Source organism: Meriones unguiculatus, chromosome 16, assembly GCF_030254825.1.
Source record: "Meriones unguiculatus strain TT.TT164.6M chromosome 16, Bangor_MerUng_6.1, whole genome shotgun sequence".
Taxonomy (NCBI): Eukaryota; Metazoa; Chordata; class Mammalia; order Rodentia; family Muridae; genus Meriones; species Meriones unguiculatus.
Window position 1 is genome coordinate 22,995,364 of NC_083363.1, and position 15,824 is coordinate 23,011,187.

Consider the following 15,824-nt stretch of genomic DNA (forward strand, 5'->3'; position numbering starts at 1 on the left):
CGCCCAAAAAAAGTAAAAAACCCAAACGAACCCATAATTTTGTTAGCCAACATGGATTCCGTTCCTTCTCAATGAGAGACAAATTTTATCGTCTGCTATGGCTGGTTTCTAGTTCAAGAATAAATTTAAATGGTTTAATTAGGGTAGGGTGTAAGGTTGACAGTGTAAGAATATTTCCTCAGAGAATATTCTGGGGGCCTTTATGAAGTGCTTGTAAGGGTGCCTGTGTGGAGGGGAGGAAGAGCATGAGGCATGGGCCTGGGAGACTCTCCCTTCCACAGCGGATTCCCTCAGGACTGAGCAACCTCTGGAAGAAGTGACAGCTGCCTCACTGGGATGTGCCTAGGTGATTGACTCAGTTTTGGGGGCAGGCAGGCCAAAGCAGCTCCTCACGGCCGATTCCCTCTTACTGTACCTTCATTTCCTGTGATGTGGTTAGGCTCACTAGTGAATCCAGGGTCGATTGAGTAACAGTAGCGGTGTGGACGGCTCGTCGTGGTTTCTCCTCTGGCTTCTCCTTGCTGTTGAGGCTGCTTTGACACAGCTCAGGCCCAGGTAGGGCTCCAGGATTTTGCCTCACCTGGAGGACCCTCCTCGCTTCATTTTAGAGACCCCCTTTTACTCTGGAGCCCCATCAGGAGGTAGGTGAAGGAATGGCCAGCACTTTTCAACACTCTCCACTGACCTAGGCCAAAGGGGAGGGAGTGCGGAGGGGAATTTGGGAAAGGGGAGGTAGACGGGAGGAGGAAGGGTCGAGAGGAGTCCGGCTCCGGTTTGGGAGAATCCAGCTCGCGTTTTGCCTCTCGCTCGGCGGTGCAGGGTCCAGCCAAGGCTGATCCCCTGCTACACTCCGTGAGGTCTGTCCTGGGGAGACACCGCTGCTCAGGGGGCTGACCTGGCCGGGAGTAGCCGCGCACTCCTCTCCTACACCACTTGGTGCACGCTGCCACCGGCGCCTCCGCTTCGGGGTCGGTACTCGCGCCTGGACACCGTCCCGCTCCCTCGTCATGCACCTCTACCTGCCTCTTCCCTGGGGACATCTGCGGAGTAGTTGCCCGCCCCGGGTGCTTGGGCCCTGACCATGCCGGGCGGTAAGTGTCCATCCCGGGCCCGCGCGCACTCCTCGGCTCACGCCGGAGCCCCAGGCTCCAAAGTTGTGCGGATGAAGACCAAACGGAAAGTTTGCCCAGGGGCTGGTGCATGCTTGGAGCAGGGGCGACCCACGCTGCCCCGGGACCCAGGGGCGGCCGCAGAGAGCAGGGGTGCGGGGAGAGGGTGCGGAGACTCTGAGGCGGGACGGAGGTCCGGGGCGGGGGGCGGATCTCCGTCTCCAGCGATGCTCCGCGCCACGACCCCCTACTCCGGGCCGCTGCGGGCGTTTTGTGGCGGGTGCCTAACAATGCTCCCGGCGGGGTGTCCTCTCACGGCCCCCCAGAAGCCCAGCCGGGGCTCCTGCAGGCTCGCGCAGGGACCCCCTCCCCTCCCCAGCCTCGGGATCAGCTGGAAATCCCGTCCGGGACGCGCAAGCGTGGCCTCCGGGAGGTCCTGGGACGGGTGTTCTCCGCCGGCTCCGAGCGGCGAGCGCGAGCTGTCGGGAGCCCGAGCGTCCCCTCCCCGCGCTCCGCGCCTGGAGACCGCGGGGACGGGGGTGGGGGAGGCTGCAGGGCCGCCGCTTCGGGAGCGCAGCCAACCGGGAGGTTGGGGAAGTTCGGCCGGGAACCGGGAGGCTCGAGGAGCCAGAGCAGGGGAGGGAGGGTGTGTCGCCAAACACCTCGGTGGAAGTTCTTGGAGCGCTGCCGGCGCGAGGTCCCGGAGAGGGGCCCGGGGGAGCGTGTGCGCGGCGGGGAGAGTGCCCGGCGCCGGCCGCGCCGCACGTGAGCGCCGCCGCCTCCTCCGCGGGCCAGGGAGGCGAGGCTCCCGCTCTCCGCCGCGGCGAGCGCCTGTCCCCGCCGCCGGGGAGGCAAAGGCAAGTGGGTCTCCGCGGGCTTCAGGCCAGTCTGGTCCACACCGGGCGTCCCTGGCCGTCCAAGACTGACTGCACCGTAAGACCGAGTCTCTAAAGACGAAGAGCCGCTTCCCCTGCTCCCAGTCCCACTCCCTCTCCTCCGGAGTTCCCCCCTGTGACACACAGGACCGAGTCAGGGAAGCACGGCCCCGCCCCGGTCACCCTCCACTGCGAACTGAACCGGGCCCGTTTCCGACCCCGTGAAAACTAGGGAGTCTCCAAGAAGACAGATGACGCTTGGAACCAGGATAGGGATTCCCAGGAACCCACCCCCAACACCAATTATCTTTCCAAGTGAACCAACCATTCAGCCCCCCGGGCTCGACCTCCGGCTTTAAATAAGCTGCATTTTTACCTCCTCCAATGACTGGTTAGCGAAGACGTGTTTCCAGTCCTGGGGGCGAGGAAATGATTAGCACTGGGTTGGTTTTGGTGGGGGAGCTGCGCGCTCGCCCGGATGGATTGGAGGAGGGGGCGCTCTAGAGCAGCGGGTCTCCTCCCGCCCCCCCCCCCCAAAGTCACCGGTGTCTCTAGGCCAAAACGATTTGGAAAGGATGCTCTACTAGAGAGAGCTGTAGGAAACTAGGTACTTAGAACCACAGCGAGGCGGCATCAGAAAGCTCGATGCTTGTGTATCAGTCGGGCAGTATCATTTAATAATCAAAGTCTCAGCTCATACATTTTTTGGTGGTTTCCCGGGCTTTGATGTCAATCTTAAAGAATTTACGTGCGGTAAGGTACACCAGGCTGACTGGAACCTTCCTGGCAGGAGCTGGCCTCGAACTCGTGAGTCCCCCAGCTTTAGCTTCCGGAGTACTGGGGTTACGGGCATGCACCTGGTATCTCGGTTTTGTTGAGAGAGGCTTTCCCTGGTGACCCCCCTCCCCCGCCCCGGACCTCCCGGTAGTACTCCTGCCAGGCTCAGCCTCGTGAATTCCCGGCTGTGAGCGCAGATTTTGTAAACCTTGGCTGCCTGTCCCCTGTTAGGCCCATGTCCTCATTTCCCCAACTAAGAGGTTTTAATTAGTTTGTTTGTTTGTTGAACAAGAATTATGATTCAGCTTAAACACGTCAGGAGGGACAGGACGCAGTGTCTTAGGCTGGTCTCACAGCCGCGGGTTCATTTTAATGAGTTAACGATTGCTCCCAGGGCCCTGCGCTCCCGGGAGGGGTGGGTGAGAGGTTTGGAGACTCGCTCTCACCCTTTGTCTTTCTTCCTTCTTCTCCCTTATCTAGTGTCTCCTTCCCCTCCCCCACCATCTGGACACATCCTTCCTGTCTCCTTCATTTCTTCCCCGCCCTTGCCTTTTTTTTTTTTTTTTACCTGTAGGTCATTTGATTGTCCCTGTCTTCCTCCGCCCTACCCTACCTCCATTCTCTCGTCTCTAACTTCTCACGTTCTCACAGTCCTGTGAATTCTTGGCTTCGCGCAGTCATTGGGACTTCTATCTTCCCGCCTTTTAAAATACAGCGAATATCGTTCCTTAGCTTTTTGCTGTTCTTCCTCCCACCACCTTGCTTTCGGAAGGACCACTTTCCCCCTTTCCTCCCTCGGCTCTTTGCCCCCGCCTCCCTGTGGGGAGTCAGGGTGCTTTGCATATGGAAGGGGGCTGCGGGTAACTGCTGGCTTTCCTGAACTGCCTCTCCAGCGCCCATGCTTTCACGTTTCCTGCGGCAGTGAACTGTCTAGGAACAGCCTGCAGCCCCCCGTCCTTTCTATGGGGAACTTAGTTGTCGGGGAAACCAAGCCTTGTGGCAACAACAACAAAAAGACAAAACTTTTTTTTTTTTTGTAAGAGAAAAAGACTTTAAATTCTCTGGGACTGAGTAGAGGGACTGAAGTCAGTTTTTGAGTAGCTCTGGGCATGGAAATGACCCTTTTTTTTTTTTTTTTTTACCATTGCGGGTAGAAGGAAGGGTTGCAGTATAGTTTCAAATTGACCTGTGGGCTCAGTGGTTACAGCGGTGCTGAGGAAGGCGGCTGGTTCTGAGATGGTGCTATCAGTATTGTCGTTTACAGGCGGCTGGTGTTGCTTAAGAAGTTGGCCTTTGAATTTTTTTTTTTTTTTTTAGGCAAAATAAATGAGTAATCTTTTTTTCATTTGAATAGTTATATTTTTAAAATTTCTGTTACATTTACTTACTGCATGTGGCACCGTGTGCGCCTGTACGGATTGTGTGTGCACCGTGTGTGTGTGTGTGTGTGTGTGTGTGTGCGCGCGCGTGCGCGTGTGCGCGCGCCCTGTGTATGCTGGCGCTTGTGGAGGTCAGAGGACAGCCTGTCAGAGTCGTTGCGTGTTCCGGGAATCAAATGAAGGTCTCAGCCTTGCCTTCCAGAGACTTTATTCTGCTGAGCCATCCTTGCTGCCCTGATTATTCTCAAAATTGCAAAGCAAAATTTTAAGAGCTCTTAGGGACAAATTCATAATATCCACGTCACATTGAGGCAACGTTTCAGTCCTATCTGTTCACTATTTAGGGAAGATAATAAAATTAAGCCGCACCTGAGTGAGGCTTCAGGAAGAAAAGGCCCCTTTTGCCACTTAGCAGGACCTTGCCTTGTGTGGGGAGTGCTGCTGTGAATGACTCAGTGGCCGATCTCCACCCCCCAACATGTTTCACACCTCAGAGATGTCCCCCCCCCCAAGGGTTTCTCTGTATAGCTCTGGCTGTTCTAGAACTCAATCCTTAGACCAGGCTGGTCTCGGATTTAGATCCACTGGCCTCTGCTGGGGTTAAAGGTGTATGCCAACTCCCAACTGAGAGTTTTATTTTTTCTTCCTCCCAGGACAATTTTTAGAAACTCATAGAATGGTGTCAATTTCACATGCCCCCCCAACCCACCCCCCCGGGCCCTGCTGTGTATGTTTATTAAGGGGATCACCAGGTGTATTTTCTTAGACAATGCTATTGCTTTGAGATACCTGGATACATTCAGATACATTCTAGGTTAGAATGAGACATTCGGAAATACTGGAGATTATTACTATTTTGTTGCTTGTTTGTTTTTGGTGATGTGGAGCTTCAGGCATGATAGGAAAGCTACCGCTGAACTGTAGCTCCAGCCCTGTTTCCGTTCATTGTGAGACAAGGGGTCTCAGTTGGACAGGCTGGCTTGGAACTCACTGTGGGTTGTGAATTTTCTATTCTCCTGCCTCAGCATCCCCAGTATTCGGGATGACAGGCCTGTACTGCCTAGCTTGAATGAAACTCAGTTGCAAAAAAGAAAAAAGAAAAAAAGAAAAGACTAGCTCAGGAAAGTTTCCATCCCTAAACACACAAGTAGCTAAAGACAACTTTGAACTTGACCCTCCAGCTTCCACCTTAAAAGTAATGGGATTGTTGGCATATACCACCCACCGTGGCACTTTCGTTTATTGGTTTGTATTGCCTGGGAAAGGGTCGCTTGCTCTTGAGTCTGGTCTGCATCCAATGCTGTGTAGGATGACCTTGAGTTTGAGCCTTTTGCCTCCACTTCCTTGGTGCTTGATTACAGACCTCTACCACATCTGGCTTGTTGTCCTGTTTTGTTTGTTTTGAGACAGTCCTGGTTGTCCTGGAACTCACTTTGTAGTCCAAGCTTGCTTGGAAGTTATGATTCTTCTTGTCTGTGCCTCTGGAGCATTGGGTTTAAAGGTGTGTGCCACCCTCTCCTGCAGGGCTTTTAATAACGTTTGTTTGTTTGTTTGCTTGTTTCAAGATGGCCGTGTAGTCCCAGCTGTACTGGAATGGCCTCAGGTCCTGCCTTTGTCTCGAAAGTGCTGGGATTAAAGACTGTGACACCACATTTGTTTATAAAATTAAAGATTAAAAATTAATTTCTAGGGCATCTTTGATAATCCATATTATGGACCTGTTTAATATGAGCTACATTATCCTTTTTTTTCTTCGCCCACAGTTTTCTGAAAGAATCCATGTCTTAGAGTCACCTATGACAAAAGGTTACACTGCATCCATAACTGCATGGTGACAAGGTTCAAGGGGCCCATGTTTTCTTCTCATTATCTCACTGCCTGCTGTTTAGTCCCTGGCTTCTTCCTCTATAGTTGGGATTTCAGGGATCACTGATCTCTTTCAAGACCTCATTAAAAAACAACAACAAAATCTGTCCAATTATGAAAAGACTATCTTCTGGTTTTTGTTTTGTTTTTTAATCTCTGTTTTTGGGTGCTAAATCATGAGCACTTACCTACACTCTGAGTTTCTAAAGCACTTCAATTAAAATAGAGAATTGAAACGGGCTGTGGTGGCACAGGCCTTTAATCCCGGGCCAGCCTAGTCTACAGAGTGAGTTCCAAGACAGCCAGGGCTGCACTGAGAAACCCTGTCTTGAAAAACCAAAGAAAGAGAGAATTGACGGCTGGAGAGATGGCTCAGGGGTTAAGAGCTCTTCCAGGGGTTCAATTCGTAGCATCCACATGGCAGCTTTACAACTGTCTATAACTCCAGTTCCTCATACAGACGTACATAAAGGCAAAACAGGAATGCAAATAAAATAAAAATAAATTATCTTAAAAAGTAGAATTGACAGATTAATCTTTAAACCTTCAAAAGCAAATCCCAGGACACTCTCTGGTTTATCCAGGTTACTGGCTCACATACATGAATTTTAATTTTTTTTCCCAGTACCTAGATTATATGCTTCCATGTGTTTTAGTCCTGCCATCCTGATGGAAGATAAAAAGCATATGCTGACACTGTTAAATTTGTAGCGATCGGAACATCATTTCATAATGAAAACAGTTGTTAAAATAATTTGTGGCTTTTTGAGTATCTGAGGATGTTGGTGTCCGAGCGCGGGTGTTCTCAGGATGGAAGTGGCATAGCTCTGGAGCTGGAGTTACAGCGCCCTCTACGTGAGTGCTGTGGAAGCTCAGGTTGCCTGCAAGACTCCCTGTGTGTGGTCTGTTTTCTTCTTTCTTTCTTTCTTTTTTTTTCTGTTGTTTCTTGTTTTTTTTTTTTTGAGACAGGGTTTGTCTGTGCATCCCTGGCTGTCCTGGAACTCGATCTGTAAATCAGGCTGGCCTTGCACTCAGAGATCCACCTGTCTCTCTCCTGAGTGCTGGGATTAAAGGCAGGTGTCACTACTGCCCTGCTAAAATGTTTTGTTTTTATTTTTATGTGTAGGGGTGTTGGCCTGCACTCAGAGATCCACCTGTCTCTCTCCTGAGTGCTGGGATTAAAGGCAGGTGTCACTACTGCCCTGCTAAAATGTTTTGTTTTTATTTTTATGTGTAGGGGTGTTGGCCTCTGTACATGTCTGTGCACCAAGTACATACCTGGGGCCCAAAGAGGCCAGAAGAAGGAAGTCACGGTTGTGGGCTGCCATGTAGGTGCTGAGAAATGAGCCCATGTCCTCTGGAAGAGTAGCCAGTGCTAGTGCTCTTAATTTCGTGCCATCACTCTAGTGCTTCCCCTTCCCTCTTTTTAAAGACATGTAGCCCAGACTGACCTCAAATTCACTGTGTAGCTCCTGACCATCTACCTCAAAATCTGGACTTGCCAGCCAGAGCCACTGTGACCAGTTTTTTTTTGTTTGTTTGTTTGTTTTTGAGAATCTCACATTGCCGCCCAGAAATATAAATCTGAGTCATTCTGCCAAATTAAAAAAAACAAAAAACAAACCAACTATCTGCATATTTTTTCCTTTGGCAGTAAACATTCTCATTTTCCTAGTTATTAATTTATTAGCAAATATCTTTCTAATTGAGTACAAAGAACTAATAATTTTTTGTTGTTGTTATTTTAGACCAAATCCTCAGGTGAGCAAGCGTGGCAACATCACCAGATTCTCCTCAGAAAGAAGACTTTGCAAAGGACCAATGACTCTGTGTCCTGCACCCTTGCATCTTTTCCTACTCTGCAGCCATGTCTCGGTCCTGCCATGCAAAGCCTTCCAAATCAGTCAAGACAAAGCTGCACAAAAAGAAAAGCATCCCGACAAAGAAGAAGACAGCAAAGCAGGCTGCCAAACATGGGGCATCAGGGAAGGCGGTGAACCCTGGAAAACTGAAGAAACTAATTCAAGGAAGAGATGCTAAGAAACAAACAGAGGACAAAAGCCCCAGGCCGACCCCAAGTCTTCTGACAAGAGCTGGGGCTGCCAGAATGAATCAGGATCCAACCCAAGTCCTTTTTCAGAATCCAGAGTCCTTAACTTGCAACGGGTTCACAATGGCTCTCCGGAGGACCTCTCTTAGCTGGAGACTCTCCCAGCGCTCGGCAGCCACACCCAAACCTAAGAAAGCGCCACCTTCAAAGAGTTTTGGGAAGCAGCAGTGTAGTCGTGATACCCAGGAAGACACCGGGGTGAAGCACTCAGAAAACAATCCGGTCCCCAGCCAAGATGCCCTCACGTCAGCAGACACAGAGAAGCTAATTGGTGAACAGAACACGTGTTTAGCTGAAGGTGAGAGCCAAGAGATAACCCAGCCTTCGCCTCCAAGGGTAGAAGATGCCCAAAGCTGTCCCTCCACATACGGGAACCCTGCAGCAGGGGCCCCATGCGGGCCACCGGAAGGGACATGCTGTAATGGACCACTCTCTTATCCAACATCCGATGGTGTGTGCATTGCCCCTCAGGAGTGTGCTCCTTTGCCCCACACGTCAGCTCCCGAAGTCACCTCTCAGAACACTAGCAGTCAGTTAGAAGACTTGGGGTCCCAAGTAGAGTGTCTGCAGCTATCTGATCCTTCTCTGAATCCTATGGGACGGGAACATAACAGCTTCCCCCCCTCCAGTTTTAAGATTGTTCCTGAACTGGACCTTAATACCTGCATGTCTCTTGATGGCTCTATATATCCCACAGCGCTGATAAAATTCCTCTTGGCAGGCTCACAGTCAGATGTCCTTGACACTAAACCCCAAGAAGAAGCCCTCAAAACGACCCTAGATCAAGTGGGATGCCACCCAGATCAGGTTCTGGATGCCACTTCTGTCCTAGGACCAACTTTCAGTATTCACCCACATCAGTGGGGATTTCCTGGTGCTAACTTAGTTCACTGTGAGGCCCTGGGCAAGGGCTCAGATTCACCAGAGACTCTTGGTGCTATTCCTATGCTAAACCAGCAAGGAACTGTGGGTGTGGGTGTGGGTGCGTCCCCGTACCTGCCTATCTTCCTTCCTGCAAACACAATGTCTACCTACAGCGGTGCTCCTCCCGGGCCTGAGCCCCATAGCTCCGCCTCCTGTGGGCTCGAGGTCCAAGGTGCTATACCGATTTTAACTTTGGGCTCAGGACACACATCCCAACCCCCACCCATCTCCGAGTCAAGTTCAATACCTCTGGTAATAGCTGCAAACAGTATTCAGGATGAGAAACAGTTGTGTGCAGGCCCGCTTCCAGCTAGCACGCAAGAGTTTACAATCGCCCCCGAGAACGGACTCCAGCTGGTTCCACTGGACCTTACCCAGTGCCCTCCGTCTGCTCCCAGCAAATTGGAAGGAGCGATTTCTGCGGTCAGCGTGACCGGCTCAGCTGATATCAAAACCCCCGGGATGTCTGTGCCAGTTTCAGGGGCCGGTCCCTCGCCTCGCCCGTGTAAATCTACGCCGCCAGCGGTGGAGAAGAGGAAACGCAAGCCGTGTGGGGTCTGTGGGCCCTGCCAGCAGAAAGCCAACTGCGGCGAGTGTACCTACTGCAAGAACAGAAAGAACAGCCACCAGATCTGCAAGAAGAGGAAGTGCGAGGTGCTCAAGAAGAAGCCAGAGGCCGCCTCACAGGTCCAGGTGAGTGTCTCCGGGTCTCGGCGCAGGGTCAGCCGCCAGCCCCGACCCCACAACGCTTGTAAAACGCAGATCTTGCTATCAGAACTTGAGGATGATGTCGTGTGGTGGAGTCATGGGGGGGTTGAATCTGGGGGTCCTCCAGCATGCTAAGCATGCTCTCTACCCTTACTCCCTTCCTCAGCTTTTATCTTCACCTGCTGAGATCTGTAGTTTAGGTTAGACCTAGCTAGCCAAGGACTACCCTGCCCTCTACTGCGTTGAGTGGCACAGGTCTGCCAGCGACTCCTGAGACGGTGAAGTTCTGAGCACACCCTCATGCATGTGGAGCACAGGGGCTCATGCAAACACACAAATAAAAGTGATTTTTTTTTTTCCACTGAAGTAAAGGTTAGTGCGAAAAGGTGTGCGCTATGTCTCCAGGTCTGATAACCCGAGCTTGAGCCCTGGGACCTGCATGGTGGAAGGAAAAAAATCAACTCTTGAAACTTCTCCACTGCCTCCACAATGCGCATGTCAGGCGTGAGCCCGTGCATGATTAAGAGTTACTGTGAATTTGAGGCCGCCACAGTGAGCCCTCTACTTCCGAAAAGATTATGAACTTTTTTAAAAAAGACTTATTTATTATTTATACAGTATTCTGCTTGCATGTATCCCTGCAGGCCAGTAGAGGGCACCAGATCTCATCATAGATGGTTGTGAGCCACCATGTGTTTGCTGGGAATTGAAGTCAGGACCTTTGGAAGAACAGCCAGCGCTCTTAACCTCTGAGCCACCTCTCCAGCCCCGTGAACTTTTTTAAAACTTATTTTTATGTACATTGCATACATGTATGTCTGAATGAGGCTGTCAGATCCCCTGGAACAGAAGTTACAGACAGCTGTGAGCTGCCTTGTGGGTGCTGGGAATTGAACCCTGGACCTCTGGAAGAGCAGCCTGTGCTTTTAACCACTGAACCATCTCTCCTGTCCCCAAGGTTGTGAACTTTTAACCACATTAGCCTTTTAACTTCTAGACTTAAATTGCCAGTCCACAAACGCTGCCTTCCTCTTTGAGATTTTGATAAAGCGTTAGATCATTCAGACAATCTTGTGTTGATGGGCATTTAAAGGGTTTCTCCCCGGATGGATACTTAATGACCCTGGTACATGCTTTAACTCTAGCACTCAGATGCTTAGGCAGGAGGATTGCTTTGTGTTTGAGGCTAACCTATGTTTATAGCATGATCATTTTTGAAAATAACAAAAATGGGAAGGGGGGGTCAGGGAAGATCAGTTTTTAAAAAAAATTTTGGAGACAGATTCACACTGTTTAGACCAGGCGGTCCTACAATCAACAGAGATCTGTCTGTCTCCTGAGTGCTGGGATCTCCCTCAAACAGCCAGCAGTACTTATTCAAACTAGTTCTCTCTCTCTCTCTCTCTCTCTCTCTCTCTCACACACACACACACACACACGCACACATTCTTCAGTTACAAATAGTTCACGAATACATCTCTAACACAATAGAAATATCCCTCGCTGGGCCATCTCCCTTGTATGCTTCCAGCCCTTGCCGTTGCAAACTTATAGCTGCTAGTTTTTCAAATGCTACTTATTTGGGGGTTCCTTAAAGCCTATACTTCCCTTCCAACCCCCCAACCCCAGGTAGGAGAAAAAGTTGGAAGGGAAAGGAGACATAGACCTGTTTACTTCTTCCGGCTGGGGAGAGTCGTAGGATTCTTTCTGGGGCAATACCAGTCTCAGTCAGGAGGTCCAGAAGTCCAGGTAACCAGCAAATGAAAGCGGTGAGCAGTCTTCCACCTGTCACTGCTGCCTCTTCTTCCTCTGGGCTGTCATTTATAGCCCTCAAAGTCCTCAGACTTCAACTAACTCCAGCTGGCAAAGACCACAGCCCTGCACGAGGCAATTTTCAGCCTCTTCTTCCTCTGGGCTGTCATTTATAGCCCTCAAAGTCCTCAGACTTCAACTAACTCCAGCTGGCAAAGACCACAGCCCTGCACGAGGCAATTTTCAGCCGTGGACAAACTAAAACCCCAGGCTTGGGATTATAGCAACAACAACAAAAAACAACAACAACAAAAAAACATATTTACACAACATAACTGAGTTAAAGAAATCAAAAGTTCCATATACAAATTCACTTCATCAAAAGTGCTGGTTAATAAGCAGGGACCATGCACAATTGTTGTCTTTCTCAAACCCCTTCCCTGTTGGCTCAACAGTTTGCTATCCATGTGATGATCGGAAATATAAAGCCAGCTAGCTGTCTCTGCTGTCTGCTTCATCTACGTTCTATTGCATTACGAGGTCTGTGTGCCTGCTTCTCATTCTTTGGGCCACAGCTCTATTTGAAGCCCTTATTTGTTGCTGAATTTCAGTGTTCAATCTGCTATCAAGCTGTGGTTTTTTGTTTTGTTTTCTTTTTTGCCTTAACGTGCTATAGACCCCAGATTTATTCACAAAAAGCCGCTAGCTGCGGGGTTGGAATGTTAAATAACCTCTTCTTAGCGAATCCTGCATATTTACACAGATGTTTGTGGTACAAAATATGAACAGGCTGGGTGTGGTGGCTCACGCCTTTTAGTCCCAGCATGTGGGAGGCAGAGGCAGGCGGATCTCTGAGTTCAAGGCAAACCTGGTCTACATGAGTTTCAGGACAGCAAGGGCTACACAGGGAAGCCCTGTCTCATAGAACAAGACCACTATCACCAACAACCAAAACAAAACAAAACAAAACAACCCAAACTTTTTTATTATTATTATTATAAAAAGACAATGAAATAGCAACGATTTTATAGGGTTTTTTGTTGTTGTTGTTGTTGTTTTCCCCTTTGAGACAGGTTTCTTGGCTTTCCTGAACTCCCTTTGTAGAGCAGGCTTGGCCTTGAACTCACAGCAGCGATCTTCTGCCTCTGCCTCGCTAAGTGCTAGCCTTAAAGGCTACCACCATCCGGCTGAGGCTTCAGTTTGTTAGCAACTAGTAGAAGATATTCAAGAGGGTGGCTGAGTTGCCTTCCATTTGCACGTATGCTCCCCTCTGACTCTGCTCTCCTTTGAGAAAGGGTCTCATATCCCAGGCTGTCCCCCTTACTAGCCAAGAGTGACATCTTTTCGGGGAGGACTGTTTGGCTTAAAGTCCATCAGTAGGAGAAGCCAGGGCAGGAAGGAAGCAGAGAGCACCGCGCGACACTGCTAACCGGCTCGCTCTTCATGGGTTGCTCAGCCTTCATGAACCTGTAGAATCCTCCAGCCTTTGTATTTTCTGATGTGATATTCTGTTGGTATTGTATGCAGTCTTTACTGCTCCAGATCCCAAGTCACCTGTTTATCGAAAGGGAGTTAATTTGTTTTAGTGGGGAACTGCAGCTAGGAACCATTACCTTGATGATAAAATATTATTGCAATCTTAGAAAGTTGATATGGGAGCCAAGGACACAGCTCAGCAGGTTGCCTCCAAGTCTGATGATTTGAGCGTTATCCCTGGGACCCAGTTGGTAGAGCCAAGGTTCTCTGACCTCCACGTTTGAACCAAGATTTTCAAGCCAGCCTACCCATAAATAAATGTAATAAATTTCAAGAAGTTACTGCTTGGTGTTTTGTGACAAAGGTTAATGTAAATCCAGCTGGCCTCAAACTTACTATGTAGCTAAGACTGGCCTGGGATTTCCGATCCTCCTGCCTCCATTCCCCAAGTGCTGGGGTAGGCCATGCCCCTTTTGCATTGTTTTCTCAGACAATATATCATTTGCTGCATAGCTTGGCATTTCTCTTGCCTCAAGACCTCTCCAGGTGTGGCGAGCACAGTTTTAATGCCAGCACTCCTGAGGCAGAGGCAGTGCTAGGGCAGACAGGGTTCCACAGAGAAACCTGTCCAGAAAAACAAAACAAAAACAACAACAAGAATAAAAACAGAAAGGTATGGGGCCAGGAGCCTGGGTAACAGGCCATAGTAACGGGGTTCCTCCAGGGCCTTCTTCAGCTCCTGCTCTGGCTTCCTTTTATAACGGGCTGTGATTGGACAGGGCGAGCCAAATAAACCCTCTCCTCCCCTAAGCTGGCTTTGGTCAGCATTTTATCACAGCAATAAGAAGCAAATAGGATACTTCCCAAAATGTTAAAATGTTGTGCATGGTCAAGCAGCGGCATTCTGGGTTATATGGTAAAGTGCCATACTGATTACAGCACCATCTCTGTGGTTTTGGTTTGCTTGCTTGCTTGCTTGCTTTTTTGTTGTTTGTGTTTTGAGACAGGGTCTCACTGTGGAACCCTGTCTGGTGTGGAACTCACAGACCCACCTGCCTCTGCCTTCCATATGCTTGAATTAAAGGCGTGTGCTATCAAGCCTCAGTGATCATTACTTTTAGACAAGCCCTCGCTGTAGCTTCAGGCTCTTCTGGAATCTGCTACATAGCCCAAACCAGTCTCAAAGTTACATATGCTCTTGCCCCAGTCTGTTGAATATGGGAAGTACAGGCACAAGGCAACATGCCTGCCCAGAAATGTCATCCTGATGGCCCAGATCAGATTTTAGTATGGTACGGCCATGCATCAGAAATTTCAGAAGTTTGATTCTCACTTTATTTCACCTTTTGTGATGAGATTTGGGAGTGAATGGCGTATCACTTGCCCAGTTTATTTAGTGTATATGATGTAGAAGTTTCTAGATAGATGAATTTTAGCTTGCCTCAAGTTTGAGCCCAGCCCAAGATAGAAAGGGACCGGGCACGGTTGCCCATTCTATCTTGTAGGCGCTGTTTTTTAAACTCTATTTGAAGTTCCTAAAGCCTCTACCTCCCTCCAACCCCCCAATTCCAGGTAGGAGAGAAAGGTTAGAAGGGAAAGAAGATGTAGTCCTCTTTAGACTTAGTTCCGGTCATTGGGTTCTTTGGGAAAATACCAGTTTCAGGGTCAGGATACCCCGCAGCCCAGGTAACCAGCAAACTCTTTTCTCCATCCATGTCCTCAAAGCCTTCTCCCCGTCCAACCATCTCCTTGAAGCCCTTAAGCCTTCTCTCTCTGGGCTTGTGTTTTACTAACTGCAGCTGGCCAAAACCACGCCCCTCAGCTGTGGACAAACTAAGGCAGTCCCATATCCCACACTTTGGATTAAAACAATAACCTGCTTACATAACATAACTGAATTTTTAAAGAAACAGAAACTCCCACTACACTACCTAAATCATGCTGGTATGAGTTTGGATCCCCAGGACTTATGCAAAGAGCTGAACAGAGGCTTGTGCCTAGAATCCCAGCTCTGGAGAGGTAGAGAGTTGGATAGCTATGGCTCGCTGGCTAGTTAATCTAGCCAAATGGATGAGCTCCTGCTTCATGAGAGACCCTGCTTCAACAAACAAGGTAGATGGCTTGGGAGGAACAGCTTATGCTAACCTGACCTCTGACCTCCACATGTCTGTGTGCACGTACACTCGCAAATGCACACGCATGAGTAACTCCACCTTCAGATGCAGCAAGGGCCAGTTCTCACCAGTTCTTCCAGTCTGTGCAGCAGAATTTTTCCTGTCTGAGCATAGTGAAAGAGCTGGTTTGTTCCCATGTGAAGCAGACTTCTCTTCGTGGTTTCCATTGAGATAACCATGCCACAGCCATTTTCTTGTTCCTTTGTAATGAGAGGGTTTTGGTGACTCTGTGCTTTTAGGGATGTTTACATTCTAGGCTATTTTTATGTCATATTCTATATGCAAACTTAGTTTGTGGTCAAATTTACTGCTAAAGAGCAAAGTGGGGTCAAGACTAGGAGGGGACAGGAGAGCAGGGCAGTGGATGGCTACCGCTGACCCAAGCCATGGAATGTTGGGTCGTGTAGTGCACATAAATTACAGGTTACACGCAGCAAAAGGACCCTGCCCATGTGTGTGCATGTCTTCTTAGAGAGCTAATTTGCACCTACAGGTTGCAAGATTCGTTTACCAAGTGTCAGAAATCAAACTTAAAAACATTGTCAAAAGGATTTGCTCATTTTCTTGTATATGAATATTTACCTGTATGCATGTAAGTACGATTCAGGCATGGTGACCACAGAAGTTAGAAGCCTTGAGATCCCCCAGAAATGGAGTTAACAGACAGCCATGAG

General features: G+C 49.3%; 1 protein-coding gene across 1 annotated transcript in view; it reads left to right on the forward strand.

The window, feature by feature from the left end:
- The first annotated feature begins 860 nt into the window (after positions 1-860).
- Positions 861-15,824, forward strand: part of Tet1 (tet methylcytosine dioxygenase 1) — a 79,405-nt gene continuing 64,441 nt past the window's right edge. The window contains exons 1-2 of the mRNA XM_060369443.1: positions 861-1,091; positions 7,755-9,733. Coding sequence (XP_060225426.1) covers positions 7,874-9,733 — 1,860 coding nt within the window. The 5' untranslated portion in view covers positions 861-1,091; positions 7,755-7,873. The remainder of the gene's footprint in view (positions 1,092-7,754; positions 9,734-15,824) is intronic.